The sequence below is a fragment of the Branchiostoma floridae genome, chromosome 13, assembly GCF_000003815.2.
Source record: "Branchiostoma floridae strain S238N-H82 chromosome 13, Bfl_VNyyK, whole genome shotgun sequence".
Classification (NCBI taxonomy): domain Eukaryota; kingdom Metazoa; phylum Chordata; class Leptocardii; order Amphioxiformes; family Branchiostomatidae; genus Branchiostoma; species Branchiostoma floridae.
Window position 1 is genome coordinate 13,653,282 of NC_049991.1, and position 26,447 is coordinate 13,679,728.

At 43.4% G+C, this 26,447-nt stretch overlaps 1 protein-coding gene across 1 annotated transcript; it reads right to left on the minus strand.

The window, feature by feature from the left end:
- Positions 1-2,997: 2,997 nt before the first annotated feature.
- LOC118428523 (CUB and sushi domain-containing protein 3-like) lies at positions 2,998-26,441 on the minus strand. The gene is made up of 23 exons (XM_035838613.1): positions 26,305-26,441; positions 25,818-26,012; positions 25,106-25,278; positions 24,825-24,984; positions 24,290-24,484; positions 23,975-24,147; positions 23,667-23,826; positions 23,144-23,341; positions 19,169-19,347; positions 18,295-18,454; positions 17,147-17,341; positions 10,034-10,209; positions 9,366-9,525; positions 8,874-9,068; positions 8,109-8,284; positions 6,875-7,034; positions 6,481-6,675; positions 5,900-6,075; positions 5,227-5,386; positions 4,762-4,956; positions 3,795-3,967; positions 3,461-3,620; positions 2,998-3,113 (listed from the first exon to the last, which is right to left on the minus strand). Exons 2-23 carry the CDS (start codon positions 25,891-25,893, stop codon positions 3,106-3,108), a joined length of 3,603 nt encoding a protein of 1,200 aa, XP_035694506.1. The 5' UTR covers positions 25,894-26,012; positions 26,305-26,441; the 3' UTR covers positions 2,998-3,105.
- Positions 26,442-26,447: the final 6 nt, after the last annotated feature.

A 26,447-nucleotide genomic window follows, 5' to 3' on the forward strand; every position in this document is an offset into this window, starting at 1 on the left:
CCGATCGATCATCACGCCTTCTCATATCCTTCCAATGCGAGAACCCAGCACCGTAAGTCATAAACACGTCAGTGTAAGTTTTGAAGGGAAGTGAGGACACACTAGCTCATAAAACACGACACCAGGACCGGTGCCTTATCTCATTCCCTTTGGCATAGTCACTTACAATACATCAAACTTTTATCGTGGTCGGGAACATGATATTGTTGTACATGCCAAGATTGTTTCAGCTCCCAAGATAGCAATAAGTTGGGTTTAATCTCGTGTCTTGTCTGTTAGGTCGTATGCGGGTATATACAACATGGGTTATCTGTATTATAATTGTTCTTATCAGTTTCTCATCATACATTTATTGTCATAACGGTGATATTTGACTCATAGAGTTGTATGCGATTGAAGTTAGGGGCTGAATTCATTTAAAGTCAGAAAACGACCGGCCCAGGCGGATTTCCCTTTCCATCGTTAACTCGTAGGCGTGCATGGCTAAACACAGGCTTCCGTATACACGTAACAATGTAACTTATATGTACTAAATCTCTACGTCTTTGTGTATACATGTATTCTGACCACACATAAGAGCTTTACGAGTATAAAACTGATCTACATGTGTACGCCCGGCCTGGAATCTGCTAAAATCACATCAGTCTGATTGACTCCCATCTTTTAACAGGTCCCACGAGTGGTCAACCGACGTTACTTATAAAACTCATTACAGTACAAACGAGCCGTCAATAACATAAAGGATATCACTATAATGAAGTTATCAATCTTAGAAGACAACTTCCAATCAATTATGTTACATGTACATGACGTGTGCTATATGTATCTTGTCTTCAAAGTATGAGCCTTCTTTGTATCTGAATTACAAATTGTAAATGATTAAAACGAAGATTAAAGCGTACTAAAGATTGCGATGCGACCTACATATTTGGAATATTTCCATTCCGTTGGGCTGTAGCTATCTGCGTCTGACGGCGTGTTCGATTATCGGACGTCACAGACTCATCACGCATGGCGAAAGTATTTCCGCCGTTAGTCCGGGGGATAAGTGTGATACGTTACCCCCTGTAAGACACGAGATTTCAGATGTTGCTTGGAAAGAGGAGCATGAATGAGGACACCAGAAAGTCTTCACCGTTGGTCAAGTCACGAAACCAGCGAAGAGTCGAGAAAATCTAAGTCACAAATTGAATGGCTTGACATCTTGTTTTATTTTCAACAATGTAGACTTTCATAGATTTTACATGTCGAGCTACGAGCCTTTAAGCAAATCAAAGATGTGTTGGAAAGTACACGAAGGGACAGGGGATATAAACACGAATTAAAACCGCTCACAGGAAATTTCTCATCACTCGAAGGACTTTATTGGCGTTTTACAAGGCTTTTGCAGTAGACTAATGTGGGGAACTGACGCATATAGGGTACAATATACGCAGCTGATGACACGAAAAGGCTCCAGTAAAGTTAAATGTGATGTGTTAAGTTACATAATGCACAGTGCAAGGTGTATCACTACCATGTGGTAACCTTTATCAGAAGGCGTGCTAAGAAAAAGCCATTTCGACATCTAAACTAATTAACTGAAGTTACAGAACATGTACCTATCATTGCCTCCCTGCTGACCTATTGTATAAAATGAATTATGATTGGCCCCTCGAGGCATTTACCTCACACTGGCTGGAAGATGTAAGACTAAGCCCGGAAGAAACGCCTGCTAGCCCGGCTAATCTCATGTTATCATGTGGTTTGCTGTCCGAAAACTCGGGCAACAAACCACATGATAACGTGTTAACGTTTTTACTGACATGTACTTGTGTATTTGTGTATAACAGACTTGACTAGCATATGGCACGTGCATGGAATTTTACAACTCTACATGTACGTGTCCATTTGTCTCGGGCATGATTTTTCTATTTCTGAAAGCGTCTGGCATGATAGAATCATGCCATTCCGGAAAGCTAGACGACTACCAGTCGGACAGACTCGTGATCTGTAATGTACGTGTTTCAGGCAAATGGAACCCATTGGACAGCTTTACTTTAGAGCATTACAACAGTGCTAAAATAGATCCATTATAATCATGGCTGGCGCACAGAGAAGCAATTTCCAAAGCTCACAATTGATATGTTTCCTTCATCTGCCGGCAATGTGACTACAGAGAGCAATTGGGTTCCGTTAAGCAAAGTTGCCTGGATGTCATCGATCAGAATTAGTTCCCGAGGCTCGTCGTGGGAGGGAAGATGTGTGCTTCCCTTATTGGTCTCACGTGATTAAACAATAGTCGCAGCATCCATCTCATATGTCCCCATCTGTAAAACCTTCAATCACTCACTTCTGGTGGAGTACAGATGTAAACAGATTCATCCAGGTCTGAAATCGTAACAAATCTAATCAAGCTGGAAACCATTACAATCAGAGATGGCAACATTATACCATCACCAGTACTGATGAGACTGTGGTCGCTCATTAAAAGCCTGAAGACGCTATAACAGGTTGATGTGTCCGTCTAATTTTCCAGACTGTAAAGGGGGGCATGCAGAGCAACAATGCAGAAAATTCCCTTTGAGGCAAACTCAATATTAGTGTTGACTGTTGCGGATCCCTAACAATTCTATGGTGGGTTACGGCAACAAAGCATTCGGCGTCGCCTCGAGACCAGTTGACTGGCGCTGAAAGACACACCAGGCTCCAGATCTAGAATTGGCGGCGAGGTTGCCGATATTTCTGCGGAAACTGAGTTACGAGAGATGCCGAACCCCCAGCAGCTGCCTTCTTGTCAAGTGAGTGTTCACGGAGGCAGAATCCAAATTAACCGTGACATCTTATACCCATTAGCGCACACAGAAAATGCCTGGAGTCCCACTAATTGCCGATACAGATAAATGAAGGAAGACAGTAATCTGATAAGGAACGACTTATATGTTCAACAAGATGCTATCTAATCCCGCATCGGGGTATTATGAGACCTTCCGGTAATAGAAGACAGACTCGTTTTTAAGATGGGCGCATCTTTCTTTGGTTTATTCAATTTTGTCCGGTCTTATTTGCCTCAAAGAGTTCGACCTCCATCTGAAGGATAATCCTTTGTTGAAAGCGCCTTGTTTCTCAGACAGCTGTGAGAAGAAAAAATGAATTGAAGTTGTAAAATAACACCGTTGACGCTGTGTTTGATCATGATCATTGGGGAGGCGGATTAGTGTATCAAAGCTTAGTGATTTGATAACAACCGAAGCGTGTGCCTGCCATATTGTAAGAGCTCAAGTTACACAATTTGAGGTCAGATGATAAGAAGATGCATTGGTTCTTCTTGCAGCATTTGATTGGTCTTGGCTCATCATATTTCATCACTATAAAGCCGAAAGTCGCTATGAATGAGGTAAGCTTAAGTTTATATTTTGGTTTTGCTTTTAATACGCATATTCTAAAGGACAACATGTAATTAATTGTAGAAAAAAGTCACCTTCATAGTCCAGCTGGAAGCCGCCGTAATTGGTGGAAGAATCGCTCCTAAACTTGAACCAAAGCTGATTGGTGGTGGAGGAGATGACGTCACCGTTAGTAAGGCCACTTCCACTATATCGACCAATCCGAGCAGCGTTGACGTCGGGACCATCATGAATCTGCCCCAAACAGTAGAACAGTAGAGCCGATATGTTTTGATGATAAGAAGTTCCAGACCAATTTCTACTTTCTAGTATTGTAATGTCAGTTTTGGAGTTTCTTTTTCTATCACATCGTGTGCTGCATAACAAAAGAGTAATGCCAGGGGTTTTTCAATAAAAAAATATAGGTACCTCAAGGTAGTCTGAACCACTTTCTGTGTAGAAGGCCCGCGCGGTCAGCCGGATAGTGTTGCTGGGATCCACAGTAATGGTGTAGTAACAGGTCTGACTGGAGCTGTAGGAGCTAGGGTAGTTTGGAGACAAGATGGCGCCGGTTGGTTCCCGCCAGTCCCCACCACACTCAGCTACCCAAATCAAACAACGGAAATGTTTATTACCCATAACTTCATTGTCACTTTTCTATAGTAGTTTCTAAACTTAGCAGTTAATGTTTACTTTTGTTACGAAAGAGACCGCTTGATTCTATCAGAATTTCATAATAAACGTTGTCAAATTTCATAATAAACCTTGTCACGCGATCCTGTTAAGAGGGTACATTTATAAAACTTGACTTTGACATGAGCCATTAATACCACTAATATCAATTATTCAATGTTTGCAAAGGGGCATAAATCACTGCATATGTCCACAATTGTACGTTACCCCCGGGACGGAAATGTCGTGGTCAAATGATATGATTTTCCTACCATTATTCAAGCTGGGTGTCAAGGTTATTTCTATGCAACATACCAACTACCTGCCAAAGTTTCGTAATTCATCTGATACGTATACCTTCCTCAGGGCAATACGACTGGTTGCTTCTACTTTTCATTACTAGGTATTGTCTTGGGGAATGTAGCAAAAGGACTACCAAAACTTTGCCTGGTAATAGGTATTAGTTGTACACAAAGAAACTTTGCACCCAGTAGTTTACCAACCTCAAACCGTTCACGGAGATATTTCTAACTATGTGAGTACAAAGTTGAAAAAAAAGTAACCAGCAATAATTTTCTTGTAGCCGTACCAAAACAAGAATAGTTTTCTTGGAGGAGATACGAGTCTAGTCACAGAAATCATTTTCAATATTACAATGAAATTGAAATTATATCTTAACATATCATGAATTTGGAATAAACACACACGTTCCAATGTCTCTTACCAACGCAAGTGGGGTTGGAGTCAGACCAGACCCTGCTGTTCCCGGTGAGACAGGTGATAGTGGCGCTGCCGTGCATGGTGTAACCAGGGTTACAGGTGAAGGTAATGGAGTTTCCAGCATCAAAAGTCGTCACCACTCGGTTGCCGTATGCTGGAGTGCCCGGGTCGTCACAGGATCGCAGAGAGATGTCAACAGCTGTAAATTGAGTAATAGGACTCAGGGACAAGCATTCAAGATCATGAGACTTCTAACTACCTCGGCATGACATATAAATCAAAGACATGGGAGCGGTATGTTCACTTTATGAGAAACTTTCAATGATGTGTTCGGTGGTCTGAAGCATACATCTCGACGAAGTATGAAGGAATGGATAATAAAAGATATATGTGATTCAAAGGTCAATCAAAGAAAACATTACATAATTCCATGGTTCTTACAACATGTAGAATGCGCTCGTAAATCTACCTGCGTAGTCGATGTGGAAGCCGCTGTACGTATAGGACGAATCCGACCTGAACTTGAACCACAGCTGGTAGGACGTGCTTTTGATGACGTCACGGTTGGACAACTGGGATCCACTGTACCGACCAATCCGTGTAGCCGTTTCTGTTCCTCCGTCACGAATCTTTAAATATTATAACAGCATATAACATAACATGTTGAACAGGGTATAGGTATAGTAGTCCATTCATGGTGACGTTGCAATGATCCGGTCGAGAAACTAATGGCCTTTTATTTGATGTGCTCTACAGCTGTCACGACTTCGAAAGTTTTGGGCTACGGAACTTTATTCACTGTAACTAAGCGACAGGACTATGATTTTGGCACTGGTCAGGTTATTATTTGGCAAAGCAGACAATATTGTGATAAATTACTTAAAAGTTTTGCTAGCATGCTCAAGTATTATTAATTCCTGGAAATTATGTGTTTTATCATCACATATTTATTTCTTAGTTTTCTTTACTTTCAGTTAATGTCAAAAAGTAAGCTACTTAAGTCTATCTAAGAATAATGTGTGGTAGGAAAAGTGGAAAGATGAAATGATAGTCTTTGAATTTAGTTTTGTACAAGAACCTCTATTTAGCCGTCAAGTTTTGCATAAGGGTGACGAACATCATCATATGTATAAAGCAGTCACCTCCAGATAATCACCACCGTTGCTTTGTGTGTAGAAGGCCCTGACAGTGAGCTGGATGAAGGACCCCGGGCTGACAGTGACGGTGTAGTAACACTGCTGGTTGGACGGGTAGGAGCTCGGGTAGTTCGGGGACAACACTGCACCGGTGGAGGCCGTCCAGTCGCTGCCACACTCAGCTGCAACACAGAACACACGTGCACGGTCAGGCTACTTCTGAGAGCTTTGAAGTATCACATTGTACAACATAAGGTACTTTTGAACTAGCTTTGAAGATAGCCCAACTTTTTGCGTCAGCTCATCGATGTTACTAGGATATACTTTGTCTTAATTATCACGTTGGCACAAGCACCTCTCTGTCATATCTTATGATATCAAAATAAAATTGTAAATATGTCCTGGCATATTATGTATTCGGAATAAAGACAATGCCAAAATGTTTCGGTCCATTTTACTTAAGAACGTGGAGTTACGTTTTATTGGAGGATAGAAAAGATTTAGTCAAAGGAACAATTTCAAAGAAATCATTACATCTTGAAATATGATGAATTTGGAATGAAGACACACGTTTCGATGTCTCTTACCTATGCAAGTGGGGTTGGGGTCAGACCAGACCCTGCTGTTGCCAGTGAGACAGGTGATGCTGGGAGTACCGTGCATGGTGTAACCAGGGTTACAGGTGAATGTGATTTTGTAGCCTGGTCCGAAACCTTCCACAACACGAGAGGAGTAGGTGGGGGTACCAGGGTCATCACAGGACCTGAGGCTGATGTCCATCTCTAGAACGAGGAGGACAAAGGTTGGTATCTACTTCTCGGACCACGATGATCGTTCCGCTCCCGGAACATTTGTTCCTTTGGTGCCCAAATTTTACAATATATCACTTAAAGAGTTTTTTAGCCTTAAAAAGTTATCCACTGATGAAGAGATGGTGTTATGAACGTAGTACAAAGTAGCTGACGCTCAAGTAATACTCACCTGCGTAGTCGATATGGAACCCACTGTAAGTGTATGAGGAATCTGAACGGAATTTGAACCACAGCTGGTATGATGTACTTTTGATGACCTCGCCTGTGGACAGTTGTGACCCGTAGTACCGACCTATCCGGGTCGCACTTTCGGTCCCGCCGTCACGAATCTACAAGACAGATATGTGTAGGCATTAAAGGACACACTATGACGTGCAAACATGGTGACTTAAAATGCGTTGTGAAATATACTCGTATATCGGTGATACCTAGCCTGACTAAAATCGCGCTCCTAGCGGCCGGTCCAACTGTTGCAGTCGCCCCCAGGAGGGGAAGGGGTCATTAACCTCTGACAGCGAGAGGTTGTGTGAACACAGGCTACCAATTTTACAGTGTAAAACATTTAACCAAACTCTCAGAAAGCATAGCGGATATTTCTATTTGCCTGGTTAACATTCAGGTATGGGCATCTAATTTCTGGAACCTTGAATACCATAGAAAATGCTTCAGACGGCAGCAAACACACATGTATGGAAGTAATCATATGTACATATATCCTTTTTAAAAGGGACTTTGCTACATCCCATCGGCTGGAGCACACTAAACTGTATAACTAATGAATTATACATATGCCGTTAGTAGGCTTAGTATCTTATTTTGAAATCCTTGCATGACATAACGTCGGTTTTATTATCAAGTAAGCTTCATTGAGCTGCCATGCATAACGCCTAACAATGTGGCACATCATCAAGTTGGATCGCTCCCAAAACATGTACAGTTACTGAGTTAGGGAAAACAAGCTAGAAATGTGGGGATGTGTCCTAACGCAAATAAAAGCTCATCATCCTTCAGTCAGTTAGGCTTAACAGAATTCTGTATCATTTTGTCGAGCTCTCTTTTTGCTTGCCCCAACATATAGCACACAGGAATATTCAAATTATTATAGCTTCCACATTTCATAAGGCCACCTTTCCATCTGACGGCTATCGCCGAGCAACCATACAGCGACCAGAATTGGATTTCTTTGAACCTTGATTTCATCAGTGAAAAATGATGCATGTAAACGCATGATTTGAAAACATGCACAACTTTAACAAGAAATATCGTTCGCTAATCTGTAAATAGCAGTCGTTGAGCGATCTGCTAACTCTTTGGTCGCCTAGTGGTCATAGCGCCGTCGCAGGGGGGTTGTAACAGACTTCCGATGTGCTATTTGGTTCACAGTTTCACTATGAAGCAGTCACCTCCAGATAGTCGCCACCGTTGCTTTCTGTGTAGAAGGCCCTGACAGTGAGCTGGATGAAGGACCCCGGCCTGACAGTGACGGTGTAGTAACACTGCTGGTTGGACGGGTAGGAGCTCGGGTAGTTCGGGGACAACACGGCACCGGTGGAGGCCGTCCAGTCGCTGCCGCACTCAGCTGTAATACAGTACACATGTGCACGGTCAGGCTACTTCTAAGAGCTCATTACCTCCATGAAAAACTGGAGGTATAGTCTTTGGTATGTCTATCTGTCTCTGTGTGTGTCTGTCTGTGTTTTAGGATATTTGTGGCCAACATAACTCAAGCACCTATTGATGGATTAAAATGATATTTGGTATCTTGGTAGTGGTTGTAAAGACAAAGGTCAAGATAGATTTTGGGCCCCCTGGCTTATGACCTTGGTACTACAGTAAAACTTAGTTGCTTTTTTTCATCTCTGCCATTGCTTCCAAGGCCACTACTTCAAGGCACTGATAGTTTTATACGTAACACTCCCTTTTTAGCAATGGGGTGCAAATCTCATTTCTGCTATTTGGCTGGGGCTGCACATTGCACATCTGCACACTTTTCTCTAATTTATTGTTGTTCTTTACAGCGTTATTCGCGTAGCTGTGTACCATATCTTATAGTTTTCGCGGAGGCGATACAGTCACAGAACTCGTTTTTCAATATTACAATGACATTGAAATTGCAGCTTAGCATATCATGAATTTGAAATGAAGACACACGCTCCGATGTCTCATACCAACACAAGTGGGGTTGGAGTCAGACCAGACCCTGCTGTTCCCGGTGAGACAGGTGATAGTGGCGCTGCCGTGCATGGTGTAACCAGGGTTACAGGTGTAGGTGATGGACTGTCCAGCCGAGAAACCTGCCACGACTCGGGAGGAGTAGGTGGGGGTGCCCGGGTCGTCACAGGAACGGAGGCTGATGTCCATCTCTAGCAGAGGGAAGACAGACAAGATTCATCTAAGTGTAGGACTGTGTTGATCTTTCTGCTCCCAGTAGATTTTAAAACGACTTTTGAGTGTTAAACTTAAGAAGGAAGGACAGGCTGAAATCATCAATGCGGTCTAAAACAAGAGTCCATGGAACACAAACTCCTAAAAACTGATCACATGCCGAAATTCAAACAAAAGAATCTTGAGGCATCGGTGTGAACACACAAATACGGATAGAAACATTGCCACCGTCGGAGGCGAACCTTCTTTCTGGAGGACGCACAAGAAATACTCACCGGCGTAGTCGATATGGAACCCACTGTAAGTGTATGAGGAATCTGAACGGAACTTGAACCACAGCTGGTAAGATGTACTTTTGATGACCTCGCCTGTGGACAGTTGTGACCCGTAGTACCGACCTATCCGGGTCGCACTTTCGGTCCCGCCGTCGCGAATCTACAAGACAGACAGATATAGACTCGGCATTAGATAACACATGTAAAGTGACTTAGGTCCGGAGAGCAAATCTTATGGTACTAGTCACAGTGTCAAACGGTTAGCAAACATCAAAGAGGTATAGCAGGTATTTCTATTTCCCTGTTTATATAATTAACCATCAGGTATCAGAATCACATGTATGGAGTTTTGAAAACGATAGATTCCATTTTTGACGGTACCAAGGACAGCACAAGCATATAGAAAGCATAACCGGTAGTGGAGTGATATTGATCATTGGTATAGCAATATATTATTCATGCCTTCAAACGTGCACAGTATGGTATGGTATGACTTACTATTCTCCTCGCTTTTGTGCATCTGCAACGACTGACGACTGAAAGGTAACCCAGAAAGTGCTAGGGGGCGCCGATGCACCAAGGACAGTGATCGAAGATAGCTATGGTACTGAATGGAACGCTCTCATTTACAAGTATGATTTCTACTTAGATTTGATGAAACACCAAACCTCCAGATAATCACCACCGTTGCTTTGTGTGTAGAAGGCCCTGACAGTGAGCTGGATGAAGGACCCCGGGCTGACAGTGACGGTGTAGTAACACTGCTGGTTGGACGGGTAGGATCTCGGGTAGTTCGGGGACAACACGGCACCGGTGGAGGCCGTCCAGTCGCTGCCACACTCAGCTGCAATGAGACGAAATATTGTTACATGACGAACAATAACTGGTCACACAGAATAGTTAGCAATAATCACGAGTTGAGGTTGGCATGTAATGACGCTCTGACTATAGAGCAGCTACATGTACCTAAGGCTTAGGTCCAAATTACAAAAGGGGCCCTGTCAGGCAGTTCATGGGTTGTTTCTGGCACTTTCGGGTATGACCCCTACATGTCCATTGGGACACCTTGCAGCTCCCGGGGTATTTTTTGGCCCCGGCCGGGCACCGGGTTGAATTTGAGTCTGACTTAAGATGAACCAGGTATCCGGTAGCAACTAGACGCCGTGACCTTCCCATGGGGTACACCGAGGGTTACCACCCGGTATCCGGCAGGCCACAATTTGCGGCTTCGGAGCCCGGCCGGGGCCACATCCCTGGCGGGCACCGGGGCAATTGGGACCCAAGCCTAACCCCAAACCAAAAGTTCACAGCAAACTTGTGTTGTATGCTAAATGTGTGACATATCATAAATTCTGTCCCCAATAAACACAGATTTGACGTATCATCCAATATCATTCCCACTCAGATTCTCTGTGAGGAACGTCAAAGTAATTTCATACATCGCTGGAAGCGTTCATGTCCTCAGACAGGCCTATACATCGTGCGGTGTGACCTTCATGGCTGATGCGTCACCGTGCAACGATCGACCTCCCATCAGCCTATCAGCTTTAACCGTGCGTTAAAAGAGATGCCATGTTCATATGATTGTCTTCTGTCAAATTGATAACGCGATAATACGAGTGACCAAGCGTGACCGTTGGATGCCTAAAGGTATCGATCAAATCAGACGGTCTACCCTCCTTTTTAGAGCATTATGAATGAGACAATGCTGAAAAATACAAGGGCTGCTAATTGTCATCAATCCAGACATATCCGTAGGCAATTATCAGCTGTCTTACACCCTTACCATCACCAAGCATAGAGTTTAGTACATGGGATAAGTGATTGTAACTTTTGAGTGCATCTTTCTTGGTCACGAATTTTACTCATTACAGTCGATTAACTATAAATGAGATCACCAAGTCGTTATGTGTTATCGTAAGACCTGTACTTGACTTGATATGAACAGTGCATACTTCCATTTCTGCCTCCCAAAGGTGCCATTATGAGATATATTACATATAGTTGATTTGCAGGCACCCCACTGGTATTTCCTATGTGAGGATTATCATCGTGTATGAAGTAAACTACCCTCTGCGGACCTCGTTCTTCTTGTTAGTACGTAACTTTGTAAGTTGCAGACATGGACTTCTCACATGCTTAGTGTCCCACGATAAAACTTCACCTTATCCAAACATATCCACCCACACAGAACTCTAAAGCTAAGACAATTCAGCTTCAAGGTGTCCGAGCACCTACAGCGATAGCCGCACGCTCTGGGAATTGGCGTTGCACACTAATGCTTCTATATCTCCATCATCACGATTGGCTCTCAATTGAAGTTCACTTGCAACCTAGCCTTCCCTTGTAATCTGCAGCAGACTGCTGCTTTTGACACCACAAGACAAGTACCGTACAGTCAAGTTTAATGTGGACGGACTCCAGAATAGATTCCATGCCCTGTAGTACTCAACATGGCTTACCCGCGAACCGTACGGCAGGCCCCGGGACAGTACAAGTGGCCATTACAGCTAAATCATGTCCGAGGGCTCTATCTATTGCCACTGCAAGAGGCAGTCATGTGAATTATAGAACTGGAATCCTGCCCATTAGTTCTGTAGAGGTTATCACTAAATACAAGGCATGTACAAGCAATAACGTTCCTCACGTAGCCTGGATAGTTTATTGAGGATTAACTGCACATCCTGCCTCACTACTTACATCTCTGCTTCTTGACTTCATTGTAACAAATCCTTTTTACGTGTCCACACTATGATTACATGACGATTCTGAGAGTTATTGCAAATGTCATCGCAACATTAACAGAAATCTAATTGTGGTAGGTACTACTGACTAACCAAATGATTTAAACTGCCTTGTTTCAACGCTAGGTATTTCTGCGTCTTTGATAAAGAAGCGGAAACTGAATTTATTTGGGCTTATCGTCAGCCACTGCCAGTCGTGTTGCCAGAGACGAAACAGAAATTCATTAAAAGTGGCTTTCCTGGAATAACTAAATGAGTTCCAAGGACTTTCTGCTGACAAGTAAATAAGGTTATGAATCCATCTTCCACCGGGAGACCTTGCACGGAATGCGTAATTCCTGATTAAGTCTCCAGCGTTGCGTTGGTGTTGCTCAATTCTTGACGGTATAATATGTTTTTTCCAGTCTGCAACTGTGCCCATCTACAAAAGTGTCTAGATATGTGGCAAATCATTGGTGCAGGATTCCATTCCATGGCTTCCACCTCATGGGAACTTGATACTTCTCTCTCTAATTCCTGCTATGTCATGAAGATATGGCGCGTAAAATATTCGTAGACAGTTTCGAAACCTAATGAATGTATGAACCTAGAAAAACAGTTGAGAATACAATAAAAGATATGCATTACGGGAGAATGAATTAAATCCACAGAATTCCCAGGCATCTCAATGCTAATTCAGAGATATACCAACATGTAATAACATCGGATTCCGGGAATGGAAATCAATCACGGAGGGAAACTAAATCAAAACAGTATCTGTGTCAATAATTCACCAAGTGGAGATTGCCAAGAACGTGATGTGCCAACGACTGGATTCATTATGCACGGCGCACTGACAGTAGCTGCCAGCAAAAATAGAAACACTCAGACGCTCGCCACAGTAAATCGCGAGATATCACCGCGGCAACGCCTCCGTATCCACAACATCGACGAGGAGGACGTCAGTGCAGTCTTGTCTCCGAGATAACTACGAGACTGATTTACCGTCTATGCAAATCCCTGCAACGATGAATCCCATATCTGATACAGATGGATAAGTTGTTACGGTCACTAATGGGAAATACGGCCCAACCATGGGCAATGCTTGCACGAGACAATTCTCCAACTGATGCAGCGGCAGCAGGCAGGTCGGCACATCGTAACTCTTCTGATTGTCCGGCAGATTTTACTTCAGCAAGCGCAAGGCTGACTTAGGATTACTACCAGAGCATCGTGGTTTAATATCCCCTTCTAAGGGAGAAGGCAGTAGCTTTGAAGCCACTCTGAATTGTGAATGTGGATGCTCACACACATCTACATAAATCAGCGGACCAACTGTAATTTGACCTCATGCAGGAAGTGTTAAAAGGACTGTAGTGTGAAACTTTCGGCTTGTATCTTGGCGATGATGTTCTGAACCAGAGCCCAGTGGGCGATATTTGCGTAAGGTAAGAATTTGACTTTCTTCTAGGAATTGCAGTGTTTGGAGTTTGTTCAGGCAATGGTTTTATGGCAAGAATGGGACTCTTGCAGGCAAGTAGAGACTGGCCCCAAATTAGAACACGACATGCAAATTCAATCATGCAAGATGTAAGACATGCGAACCTTTAAATTTGTTTCTAAAAATGCGTAAGACATGTGACTGAATTTGCTCATTGACGTTGACATTGATGATAAACACAGAATAGCATATAATATTGATAGTCTGGAACATTTAAGGTCCACCAACGGCTGTGAGAGTAGGCAGACTGAATGTCTGATATTTCATCAGCTGACACTCTACACTGTACACCCATTAGATACGCAGGGAAGTCACTAGTGACCTGCAGATAAAGCCAAAGGGCGGCAGATTGTTGGAATCAGCGGGGATCTCGTGAGAACTACTGGGAGATTTGCCAGCCGCGCTGTGGACGCTGTACCGGTCTTTCTGTTAATGCGGTTTACCTTGTTACGGCCTGTCAAGGTAGTTAAGTAGAATTATAAATAAGAAGCATTTTTGTTGTGCATCTGTACTTTTATATTATGTGCCAAGAGTGTGAGCGTGTTTTTTTTAAATACCATTCTTCAGGACGATTCGGCTAAAAGCGAGTGCCTGATCAAATCTCTGCTCATTGGTTTTCAGACGACGTTCGCTCTCTCTCTTATCAGGCAGAGGACACTGCTGAAGGAGAAATGGCCACTTTCCGACGAATCTTCTGAAGTCCTTCACGCTCTAGAGTTTTCCACGGACCAGAGCGCGATCATGCTTACGCTATGCCGGAAACGGCAGGACGTAGCTCGGCCACTTCTGATGGTTAAGGATGCCCTGGAACTGTCAAGAAAACACCATGGCCACGGTAATGAGACGCAGAAAATACGCACTACTTGTTGTCATATCAATCTGTGTAGCTGTGTGCGTCTAAGCAATATAGCATCCCCACAAATCCGCCAGCATCACGCGACCGCGATTTACGTTGGCCTGAATATCGTGTCAGCTCTGCTCCACTGCATTGGACGTAATGAACTCTCTCCGGCACGGGCTTTCATGTAGCCGAAGTCTGTTAAACGTCTCGGAGGAGCACCCCGAAGATTTTAGTGCGTGTAATTACATCGTCCCTTTGAGGAGTTAAAACCTCAGTAATAATATTGACAGCCTCGTGTTTCCTGAGTAAGTGGATAAAATGCTGAAACAAAAGCCTTCCTGATTCCTTATGCGCACAGCGTGACTATTCCTGCATTTGCCTGATTTCTTGACCTGACAGCGGATTTCGTTTCTCATTTGCATTGCATCCCGGTGACTTAGGACTTCCGCGGCAGGGAAACGCGCTCGGGAGCAAGGCTTCAACATCTGCATGTATACATATACTGCACTTCAAGTCGCACCTGTCTCCTCTCCTACTGTGGATTATTGATCAGCTTCGACGTGATTGATGTTGTTGTGACATGACAAGTTCAGCATGGACATCACGGGGTAGGCACATGCCCGCGCTCCCCGCGGCGCTGCTCGCCGCCTGCGGGTTCCTGTCAGCGGTACTGCCGCGCTCCTCACCCGTGCCCTTCATCCTCCTCCTGCATCTTACCGGTGGCGTTCACGGAGACACCTGCGTGGGGACCGTAGGGGGAGGGAACTTGACCCGTGTGAGGTTCCAATGTCCTACACGAGCCCATACAAGTCTTTTCAAGTACTGTTGTGGGTTCGTGCCTAACAATTACTGCTGCCCTAGACCTTATCATTCCATCCGGGTCGTCATCGAAGTCATTCTTCTGTCTCTCATGGCTATAGCGCTGGTGTACGTGGCGTATTCCTACTGTCACTATGTCTGCAGGAACAGAATGCTAAGGAGGATATTACCGCGCCGCATAGAGGAGGAACTCGACCTCTTCGACATTGCGAATGCAGCGCTGTCGCCGAGGGAACGGGCTGCACTAACCCTGGCGACCTTCAGTGTCGACAGACGACCCAGTAGGCAACCGAGTATCCGAGATGAAAGCCAAGACAATGCCAAGGGTGATTCAGAAGCAACCACAAGGGAAGACGACAACAAAGAATCTTGTATTAATGGAATAATTAATGATCCTGGTCCAGAGGTAGCACTGGAGGAGGAAACTTGCCTTGATGACGGCGTTGATGGAGTGACGGTTGAGCTCGATGAGGATGAGTTCATGGAAAACACTAGGACGGAGTCGGAGCTTTAAACTATTCATGAATATCAATCTGATGACATGCGATTCAATGCAAGAGCTAAGTACCGTATCCTTACTATATGTACACTATTGGCGTGTTTTTTGTCTTGTAACAGAAAAAAATCTGTCACGTCGTGGTATCTTGAGCAATCAACATGCAGAACCCGGAGAGCGTGAGTGGTGTTATCGTTGCAATAAATTTGATGATAACGACAGCAGAAAACATTTGTATTTTGAATGAGCCTTTTAAAGATAGAAATTTGTACGCTTCGTGAATATTGATGGTGCCCATTTTCCTGTAACGACGCGTATATCCCTTTGGTAAAACGAGGTGGAATAAGAAAGATATATCATGGCATACCGTAAGTCCTTGCGCATTACTCCGCTTCAACAATCTATCAAAGACCGTATCACTTGGGTTCGGACCTATATCAATATCATAACGTGATCCCTAGAAATAGGGTTCACATGTGATCGACGATCTTGTCTCGAGCAGTAACTCATCAGGCACAATGTATCTTGATTTATCAAAAACTTGCAATAAAAGGCGAGGGTATTCGTATCATGCTATATTATGCCGACAGAATGCAGTGTATACGTTTTGCCATACTGCTGGGAGAAATCAGACCAAAACCGCAAATGTCATCTTCATAAATGTTCACAATAATACCTCGAATATCAACATTGCTGTTTTTCGAAGTAAAGGATCTAAGTAAATGATAATACAACATACGTCCTATCGTTACATCGTAGTCGTGTTAAGTAAGGTGTCATTAATATGCAAATGAGATGCAAATGATGCGAAGTAAGTGACACATTTTGATTCCTTTGCGCTTTTATTGAACGGCACTTGTCAGTTTGGCAACAGCATTGTCACTGATTAATGTAGTAGAAGATGAGAATGATTGGAAATATATATTATTTGATTGTCAACTTTCCAAAATCAATACTTGTGGTCTGTTCAGTTTTCATGAGAATGACCGCCACAAAGTTGTGTAAAAACGGCAAATGGATTTTCCCATGAGGATAGGTTACCGATCTGTAATGAGAAGGATAGTCGTGGAAGGCAAATGTTACCTGAGTCAGCGTTCTTGGCCTTATCTCTACTTTACTCGGCACCAGAGGCTTTAATCACCTTAAAAGGAAGCGGTATCAGTGGCTTTTATCAGCTCGGCTGCTATAACATCGCAGTGCAGATTTTTACTATGCCCCAACCACCACCCCAGCTCTAAACAAAAGGGCTTCTTAATGGTTAAGGTCAATTCAGATGATATCAAAGTTGTGTGCTACGAGCACTTTTCGTACGACCGTAAAATGTGTAGCAATCATAAACTGAGATAAAAGTGATGTACAATTGGCGTGGAATGCATGTGGATGAGGGATGGTGGGACCTACCAACGCAGGACGGAGGGGTGCTGCTCCAGACCCTGTTCACGCCGGTGAGACAGGTGATAGTGGCGCTGCCGTGCATGGTGTAACCAGGGTTACAGGTGTAGGTGATTTTGTCACCTGGTCCAAAACCTTCCACAACACGGGAGGAGTAGGTGGGGGTGCCAGGGTCGTCACACTCTCTGTAGGCCAGATCATATCCTGCAAGGAGATAAAAGAACGTGAACTCTGTACTACTCACTAAAGGTTTTTGCCCCAGAGCTTAACTGAGAGCAGCCTCACACTTGTGCTCCAAGTTTCAAAAAGTTGCTAAAGACGGGTGCAGCTCCAACCAAGATGTCCTGACCAAGAGTTGAGCCGGGGTCTTCCACTTAGCAATTATCAGAAACATGGAGCACAAGTGTGAGGCGTCAAATGGGAGTTTCTCGATTGGGGAGGTGCCTCAAACACGTTAAAGGGAAATGGGTAGCAAACAAAATGTGTGAACGAACGAACTAACTACCCACGAACTTTGCAACATCAGAGATCCCAGTTAAGATCTAGCATTTGCATGTTTCCCTCTTCATTAGTAATATAATGCAAGGGTTTAATGCTGATGTAAACGTTGAGTTTCCTGTCGTTTTGCCCGCGGACATACTTTGCATTCACAAAACGAGAAACGGACTGTAAAATATCTCTGTCTCACTGCGCATGCAGTATTCTTGCAGCTGGGATTAGGGACAACCACGATATAGACGACCATTTGGCGTGGGTCATTGCCTGTGTTTCGATGGAAAGGTCAATGTCAAATAGCTCAGATCCTGCAGGGAGTAAAGAAACCCCACTCTACGATATAAGTTTGTCCAACTGCCAAAGTCCTAAATGAAACTTTTTTCAATGATTTATTGAGTTACAAACTGCAACTCACACCTTTGTTGCAAATAATCATCTACATACAGGCTTTTAAGGTCTTTTCTGAAATCTACGAACTTCAAATTTTAAAATTAAACTTCTAAAAACAGTCCAGAAAAGATTTCAGAAAAGATTTTGTTTTGTTCACCCGATCACTTCCTCTTTTATGTCCACCTTATATCATATCATATTGCATTTTAAGGCCTTTTATTATATATTTTGAAGACGCTCCTAAGAGAACATTAAGTTAAAGTAGGCCTTACTTTCGAAGTCGATGTGGAAGCCAGTGTACGTGTAGGACGAGTCCGAGCGGAACTTTAGCCATAGAGAGTAACCTGTGCTTTCTATGACGTCACCAGCCGACAAGTCTGAGCCATCGTAACGTCCAATCAGAGTAGCGCTATCGTCAGGCCCATCGCGAATCTAGAGATAATAGTTTAATTAGAGATTAATTAGCGATTAATGAGGCTTAGCTTGCTTCAATTACTTAGGAAACACAAGACTATTATCATTCGTGGTACACTGCCTCTGTCATTGTAAGTTTAGGCACACAGAAACCCTGAATTATTATTCTCTTAAGACCATTTACAGCCGTGTCCGTAAGTTTTATCTATAAAGTTAATGCACATTATATATTATACATGTCTTTTGGGATATTGATATTGCTTCCATATAGGCCCTCCTTGATGGACTTTAAAGCAATATACCATTTTCACTGGTACCATCGTTATACACGTATAGAGGATGAATGGCGAATACAAATGTGTCCACGACAAATAATATCGACATTTACAATAAAAGTCTAACATTTCTAAAATTCAGCCTAGTCTGCAGATCTTAAAATTGTCAGGTATTGTATATACCTTTTGTCCAAAATATGGTATTTCATTACTTATAAATTACCTACGTACTGTTAGAATTCTTCGGAGAAACCCTCTGAACATTATGGTGTAAAGACGCACATGGCTGACGGTTTTGTTACTTAACTGAAATGAATGATTTGATGAATAGATTGAAATGGATAGTTTGATGGATGAATCCAAAAAGGACAGATTAATGAATAAATAAAAATGGATCGGCTGACAGTTCTGTTATTGAATTGAAATGGTTCTACACAATCCCAAGATCACCCCTCACATCCAGATAGTCACCGCCGCTGCTTTCCAGGTAGAAGTCTCGGACGGTGAGTCTTATCCCCAAGCCGGAGTCTACAGTGATGGTGTAGTAACAGTTCTGGCTGTTTCCGTAATTCCTGGGATAGTTGGGTGATAGCACCGCACCGCTGGTGACACCGCGGTAGTCTCCGCCACACTCGGCTGCAAAATCGTAATGCCAGAAGAATATACGTTAGGGCACGGTCATATAGGTCGTGCGATCGTCACGATTTTTATGACATAGGATTTTCAAGCAGGCTTTGACAGAACCAACCACCAATTTGAACTCACAACAGCATTTTGTGTACCAAGACGGTTGAAATTTGCAGGAGACGTACATTTTTTGTCCTCCAAAATGCCCGAAGTTAGCGATCGTACGACCTATGTGACCGCGCCTTTAGATGATAATCCCCTAAAAAATACTGGAGATAAATTTCAGATCTATAATCTTCGTTGCATCTGCTACAATCTTTGAAACCAACAACACATTGTACAAGTAGCTTTCAATGTACTCTCGTCCGGTCTATAAGGTAAACGTTTATTATCATGGGAATCATTTTGAAATCTTTTATGTTCCTTGCCATTTGCTTATTTTTTCAAAGTTCTCTTACAATGTGTCTGTTGAGGTGTACAGGTGGAAGACATCTTAACAGACAAGACAGAACAGCAGTTTCTTCTCGAGATATTGTTGTAGCTTTCATTTGAGGCAGGAACGCACTGAGCATTTGAACACAAGTGACAAATATCAGCTATCTTAATTACGCATTTTACTGAAATATACATTGCCAACGGCAACGATGTCAGCAGCTGCAGCAAATTTATCATGCATGAAATTTTGCACAAAAATCTCTCCATGTTCATCCATCTAGATTGCAAACGTGAAATTCGATACATATAGGAAGCTTCTCTTGATCTTTTGAGGCCCTTTAATTATGAATTCAGATTTGCATACGGTACCACAACTACAACATGGTACTGAAGGTTGTCAGGTTCGAAGGGATATGTCTCATGCCACCAAATGACAAGACTTTCTCATTGGGATAAATGTAATGCTACGAAGTCTTACAGGCGCGGTATGGGAGCAGTACATTTCAACTGCTCCAGGAAAGGGTACGAAATCTATCTGCATAAAGCCTCAGCTCGCGGGGAGCTCTTCTGTCATTGATCGTAGTATGACAGACAGAAGCCATGTCTAGTGTGCAGCCACGATGCCGGCGATTTCCCAACGGGCACAATGTACAATTAACAATGTACCATGGGTTGACTGTACTCTAGATCTTCACTAGCTCGTCCTGACATAGAATCACTAACAACCAGGAAGAATTCCCTATGCGAATTGCGTTTCTACTCTCGCCTTTTAAAAACGTATTCCATCTTTTTTATCATAGCTATAGTTTGGCTATTCTCTTTTTTACATCTTTCAATATGGAATCGTACACCGAACACCAGACAATTTGTCAAATTTGACCATGCGAGCTACCCTCAGTAATAATCCAGGCATCCACAAAAAACTGAGATACATGTATTTTGCTGATGAAATGCTGATTCAGCTTGTAACATGATCAATTCATCTGCCATTGTCAAAGGTATCTGGTGAGAATCTGTCATCATCGTGTTTGTACTCAGCGAACATGTAAAACGAACATGATTGGTTGAGACCTGGTGAGATGCTGATTGTGACAGCAACCAGCTAATGGATGACAAGAAAGGATACGAGAGATTAGCAGATCCGTTGGAAGACAGAGATAGAAAGGAGAGGATGTGACACTGTGGAATACAGGCTTTTCAGTTGACGTCATTTAGGCAATGTTGGATAAAAGCTGACGTCTGTAAACCACACGAAGACGCTTATTTCAATTGCCCGCCAAGATGGTCGTCAGAGGACTCAAATAATAATTAGTAGGACGTAAATGAAAAGGCTATCTTAAAATTGTTTCTCAACCACAGCAACTCATATGCGCCTGTCATCATTTTCTGCCGAACTACCTTAATTTTAATTGTTGTGATCATTCATACCCCAAAGCGGATTATATGTTTTATGCACATGTATCTCTCATAAATCAACGTTTCGGAAGCCTTACTGCTTTCCACTTTAAACTCTCTGGGTCCACCACTGATTATGAAGGCAAGATACCGTAAAACATCATACTAGCCTCCAGTTGCCACACCTAAATGAGTTCCGTGGATGAACAAGTAAACAAATACAAACAGTAGCATATGATCTCTGACATTCACGGGAGAGCAGAAACAATCGGCGGTTCAAGTCAGTAATCTCTCGCAGGCAGCTGCTAACTTGTAACGTATAAATATAATGTCTGCATATGCTACAAAATATAGCAGCAAAATGGAGAGGTTTGCTCCTATAAAAGCTCTTTTGATTTCATTACATATTTCATGGTGCTTTTACAGGCTTTCACCACTATTACTGCGAGATGAAGAACATTTATCCTTAAGGCTTAGAACAGCAGGGGGCGGTTTAGCGTCCCAGAGCGGCCTTGACTTTAAACGTTAAAAATCGGTACAATTTTTATTCAATGAGTACATCTATCGATAAAAGTCGTGCTGTACATGATACCACATTCAGAGCCGATTTATCGCAATCTAGTCTACAACTAAGTAATTTTATAGCGAAAATGTAATCTTGAATCCAACGTGGCACCCGTTCCAATATTCTGCATTCTATCCAAATGCAACTCAACTGTGGTCTGTGGAATGAATACGTTGAACTTCATCCTGTACTGAGCCCATTAACCTTATCCGGCTGACTTTCTCGAAATTGGCACAGCAACATTGTTATAGCAGATTCAGAAGACCTCGGTATGCCCTCTCCATTAAGAGTAATGATTGAATTTTCAAAAAGAATCAAACCATTTGTCTGCAGCAAACGTGAATATGACAACATAAGTACCATTACGTTTGCCGGTGAAGGCTTTGGGTTTTTCACTGTTCCTATCATGTATACATGGATGATGACTGATGAGGGGTTTCTTATTTGGATCAAAACCGTAAAGAGGATCAAACTTACGCCAATTATCTTAAGTTCCTTAGCTCCGCAGCTAATGGGGAAGACGGAAAAAGCAGCTGGCTTTTATCATTCTGGCTTTCAATCAAAACCCACATTCTTCCCCCTCATGGCAGAAAATGCCACGAGGAATATACACTTATGCTTTAATTGCTGAAATCAATAGTTGCATTAAGACCCCTGAAAGAATAAAATTCCAAAAGCGGATGGGCAGCCGTCTGCGGCAGGGCGCAAGAGAGCAAAACGTGGATGGATGATTGAAGATACGGTACAATGCAGTTACTAGTGTTTCCTGTAAAAGGTCTCATTGGGGACATTGATTTACGAGAAATGGAAGTGGCTCGGTGCGTGTAGATGGGTGTTAAAGATAGAAGGCAGTAAGTAACGAGAGGATGAAGTTTGTGCAGCGGTGAGATCTGTAAAGTTGCGCGGTATTTGTTTCCATCAGGAGTGATTGCACGACCTCCGTCAGGTGACCATCTGGATCGCTTCCTAGAATCAGCTCATTAATACATGTCCTCGACCATCATAAAGTTTCTTCGATTTAAGATCAACTACCAGTACCGTTTACGTTTAGCACAACAGTACTAGTTTCAATAATCATGTTAATATGTGGAACAAGGATCTTTCCCGCTCTAGTTGTACACATTCATGTACAGAAGAGATACGGACATATGGGCCTTTTGGCATCACAGCAAACTAAAAAGCTGGGACCATTTCTGTTAACCTTGTGTCTGTGCAACTTGTATAGAAGATGACACCTATGCTACTTTAAATATTGGACAGCTGTAGGACACCCGTGGTTGAGTATAACACCTGTTAATCTAGAAACCTGTATTACCAACTTGGACTGCTGCTAATTTTATTATAAGCTTCTAGGAGAGTATTTGATAGTGCTGCCCTAGCTACTCAAATAGGTAATTACTTTACTCTTACCCGTGCATGTCGGTGGTGCATCGCTCCATACCCTGTCGTCCCCGGTGAGACAGGTGATGGTGGGAGTGCCGTGCATGGTGTAACCAGGGTCACAGGTGTAGGTGATGGCCTGTCCGGCGGAGAAGGTGGCGACTACTGGTCGGGAGGCGTACGTCGGCGTCCCGGGGTCTTCACACTGGAGGAGCCCAATGTCAACAGCTGGAAATGAAATAATGGAATATCAACTGTGAATACACAGCATGATTAGGAGTTAAAAATATGTTATGCTTTAATATCAGCTGTTGTCAAAATGATAAAGTCGTGTCTGTTTGTTCTCGAACAGCCTTACACTAGCACATAATCCATCCTTTAATCATGATATGAATGCAACTGGATTGAAATTTGAGGAGATTTGGACCTAAGTCACTAAAATGTATTTTTTTCGTCAATGGATGATTCATGACCAAAGTGGATCGAATCATCGAATAAAACGTCACAGATCGTGCTTGTGATGTCTAGCTAATATCCTCTGCGTGTTTCGTACCTTGGTAATCTATGTGGAAGCCTTGATAGTTGGAGGATGAGTCTGAGTGAAACTTGAAGTACAGTTGGTAAGACGTGCTCTTCAGGACATCCCCTACCGACAAGTCCGTTCCGCTGTAGCGACCAATCAGCGTTCCGCTCGAGTCCAGGCCATTCCTGACCTAACAGGGCAAAAGGCAATAAAAGTAAAACTACAAGAATAGATACTAGCTACAAGAATAGATTTTCACTGATGAATACCGTTTTGAATGATGGTATATCTTTTGATGACTGTATTCTGAATCAAACTATGAATGTGATGAAACAAACCTCTAGATAGTCATCTGAAGCCTCCGTCCTGAATGACCTGACCGTGAGCTGTATGTACTCTCCTGCGCTCACGGTGACGGTGTAGTAACAGTTCTGGTTGTAGCCGTAGGAGCGGGGGTAGTTAGGTGACAGCACAGCACCGCTAGGCCCTGTCCAATCACCCCCACACTCGGCTTTGGATACAAAACAACAATTTTAGAATCTGGCCGACATTTTTTGAAAGGACAATCGGTATCATCAGTATCGCTAAAAATTCCAACAGTAGCCTCAGTGGAATAGCTATAGCACCTAACCCATATCCTGTAACGTTAGTACCTGTGCAAGTTGGCGGCGCTGCGCTCCACACCCTGCTGTCCCCGGTGAGACAGGTGATAGTGGCGCTGTCGTGCATGGTGTAACCAGGGTTACACGTGTAGGTGATGGTGTCGCCTGCAGACAAGCCTTCCACGACTCGGGAAGAATAGCTGGGGGTACCCGGGTCGTCACAGTCTCTCAATGTGATGTCAAAAGCTGTTCAAGCAATATAAGATTATCATAACTTAGAACAAAGGGTAACCGTTTATAATGTTCACAGGGACATTGTTAGATTATTTCAGCAATAAAGACATTCTACATATAAGTATCAAGTACGTCGATGAAGGTTAGGTATCCAGGTGATGGTGATAAGATACGCCAAAAAGCAGTTACTCAAGGAACTGGATTTCGGAACGGTCAGACGTTTTCATTATCTGACGAAAGACATCGGATGACGAATGATACTGTCTGAACGTTTCACTGATGACGAATCATATTCAGTTGCTTGAGTAACTGCTTTTTTTGGCGTAAGTATCAAGTGAAATGTAACATTTACCTGCGTAGTCGATGTGAAACCCTGAGTACGCTGATGACGAATCAGCCCAGAACTTGAACCAGAGCTGGTGAGACGTGCTCTCGATGACCTGATTGATGGACAGTTGGGATCCGCTGTACTGGCCAATCAGCGTCGCTGATGAATCCATACCGTCACGAATCTGCAAAGGACGGTAAGTGTCGAGACGTCTTTTAAGGGTTGCCATTGAGCTTGTAGCTAGGAAAGTGGCGTTGAGTACGTCACGCACGTTGATAAAATCTCAAGGAAACATATATGCGTACCTGTAAATAATCGTCGCTGGCTTCAGTTCTGAAGTCCCTGACGGTGAGCCTGATCCCCTGGCCAGGCTGGACACTGATAGTGTAGATACAGTTGCGGTTATAACCGTACGTACCGGGGTAGTTCGGGGACAGCACGGCTCCTGTTGGCGCTGTCCAGGCTGAACCACATTCAGCTGCAATGTGAAGAGTAATTGTTCTAACACCTATAGATATACATACAAAATGTATGTTCAATATCTGGCTGCGATCAATGTCGTCAAGTGCTCCCAGCTCACTTTCTCTACATGTAATGATATACTGAAGGTATACTCATCATCGGACAGCGCTGCCAGTTATGCTACAATCACAATTGCGCCGGGACCCGTTGGGGGTGTAGCCCCGGCACGGCCTGAAGCCACAAATGTGTCCAGGTGGACTGCTGGATACAGTAAGGATACCTATTGGTGTTGCACGATCAGGTTACAGTGTCTATTTGTCACAGTGCTCCGCGGGTTAATTTTAACCCCGATGTGAAAGAATCCGGGGCCCGGCTGTACCGAAAAATAGCTCGGTAGCTCCAGGGCGTCCCATGGGGACACGAAAGTGGGAAAAGCAGTTCGTAACCTACCCGTTGGGGCCCCATTTTTGCAATTGAAAACATAACATAACCTCACTGGAATGACTATAGCGTCGCCATCACTTCCATACCAGTGTCTCGACTTAGAAGCAGTACCTGTACAAGTAGGTGGCGCTGCGCTCCACACCCTGTCATTTCCAGTCAGACAGGTGATAGTGGCGCTGCCGTGCATGGTGTAACCAGGGTTACAGGTGTAGGTGATGGTGTCGCCTGCAGACAAGCCTGTCACAACTCTGCTGGAGTAGCTGGGGGTACCCGGGTCGTCACAGGACCGCAAGTTGATATCAAATGCTGTGAGAGAATTATACAAAAGTAAATAACATAGAACGACAATTTCGATAGTGATTTCATAAAATGATACGTTTAGCAGGAACATGTTTCTGTCACTAGCAAAGCTTAACGTTATAACATGCATCAGATCCGTGGCAATCGCTGTACTTTATGGACAATTAGAGAGGTTACGGGAAAGGCACACCGGGTTTTGTCCCCGGGTTTCTAATTAAGGTTTCCCTGGTGGTAGGCTGGTAGCATTATCGATCAAGATCAGTTTTCACTTTGCTGTCGTTCATTGGGTGAAACATACCCGCGTAGTCGATGTGAAACCCTGAGTACGCTGATGATGAATCGGCCCAGAACTTGAAGTACAGCTGGTGGGACGTACTCTCGATGACGTCTCCGGTGAGTAGCTGTGACCCACTGTACTGGCCAATCAGCGTCGCCGTTGAA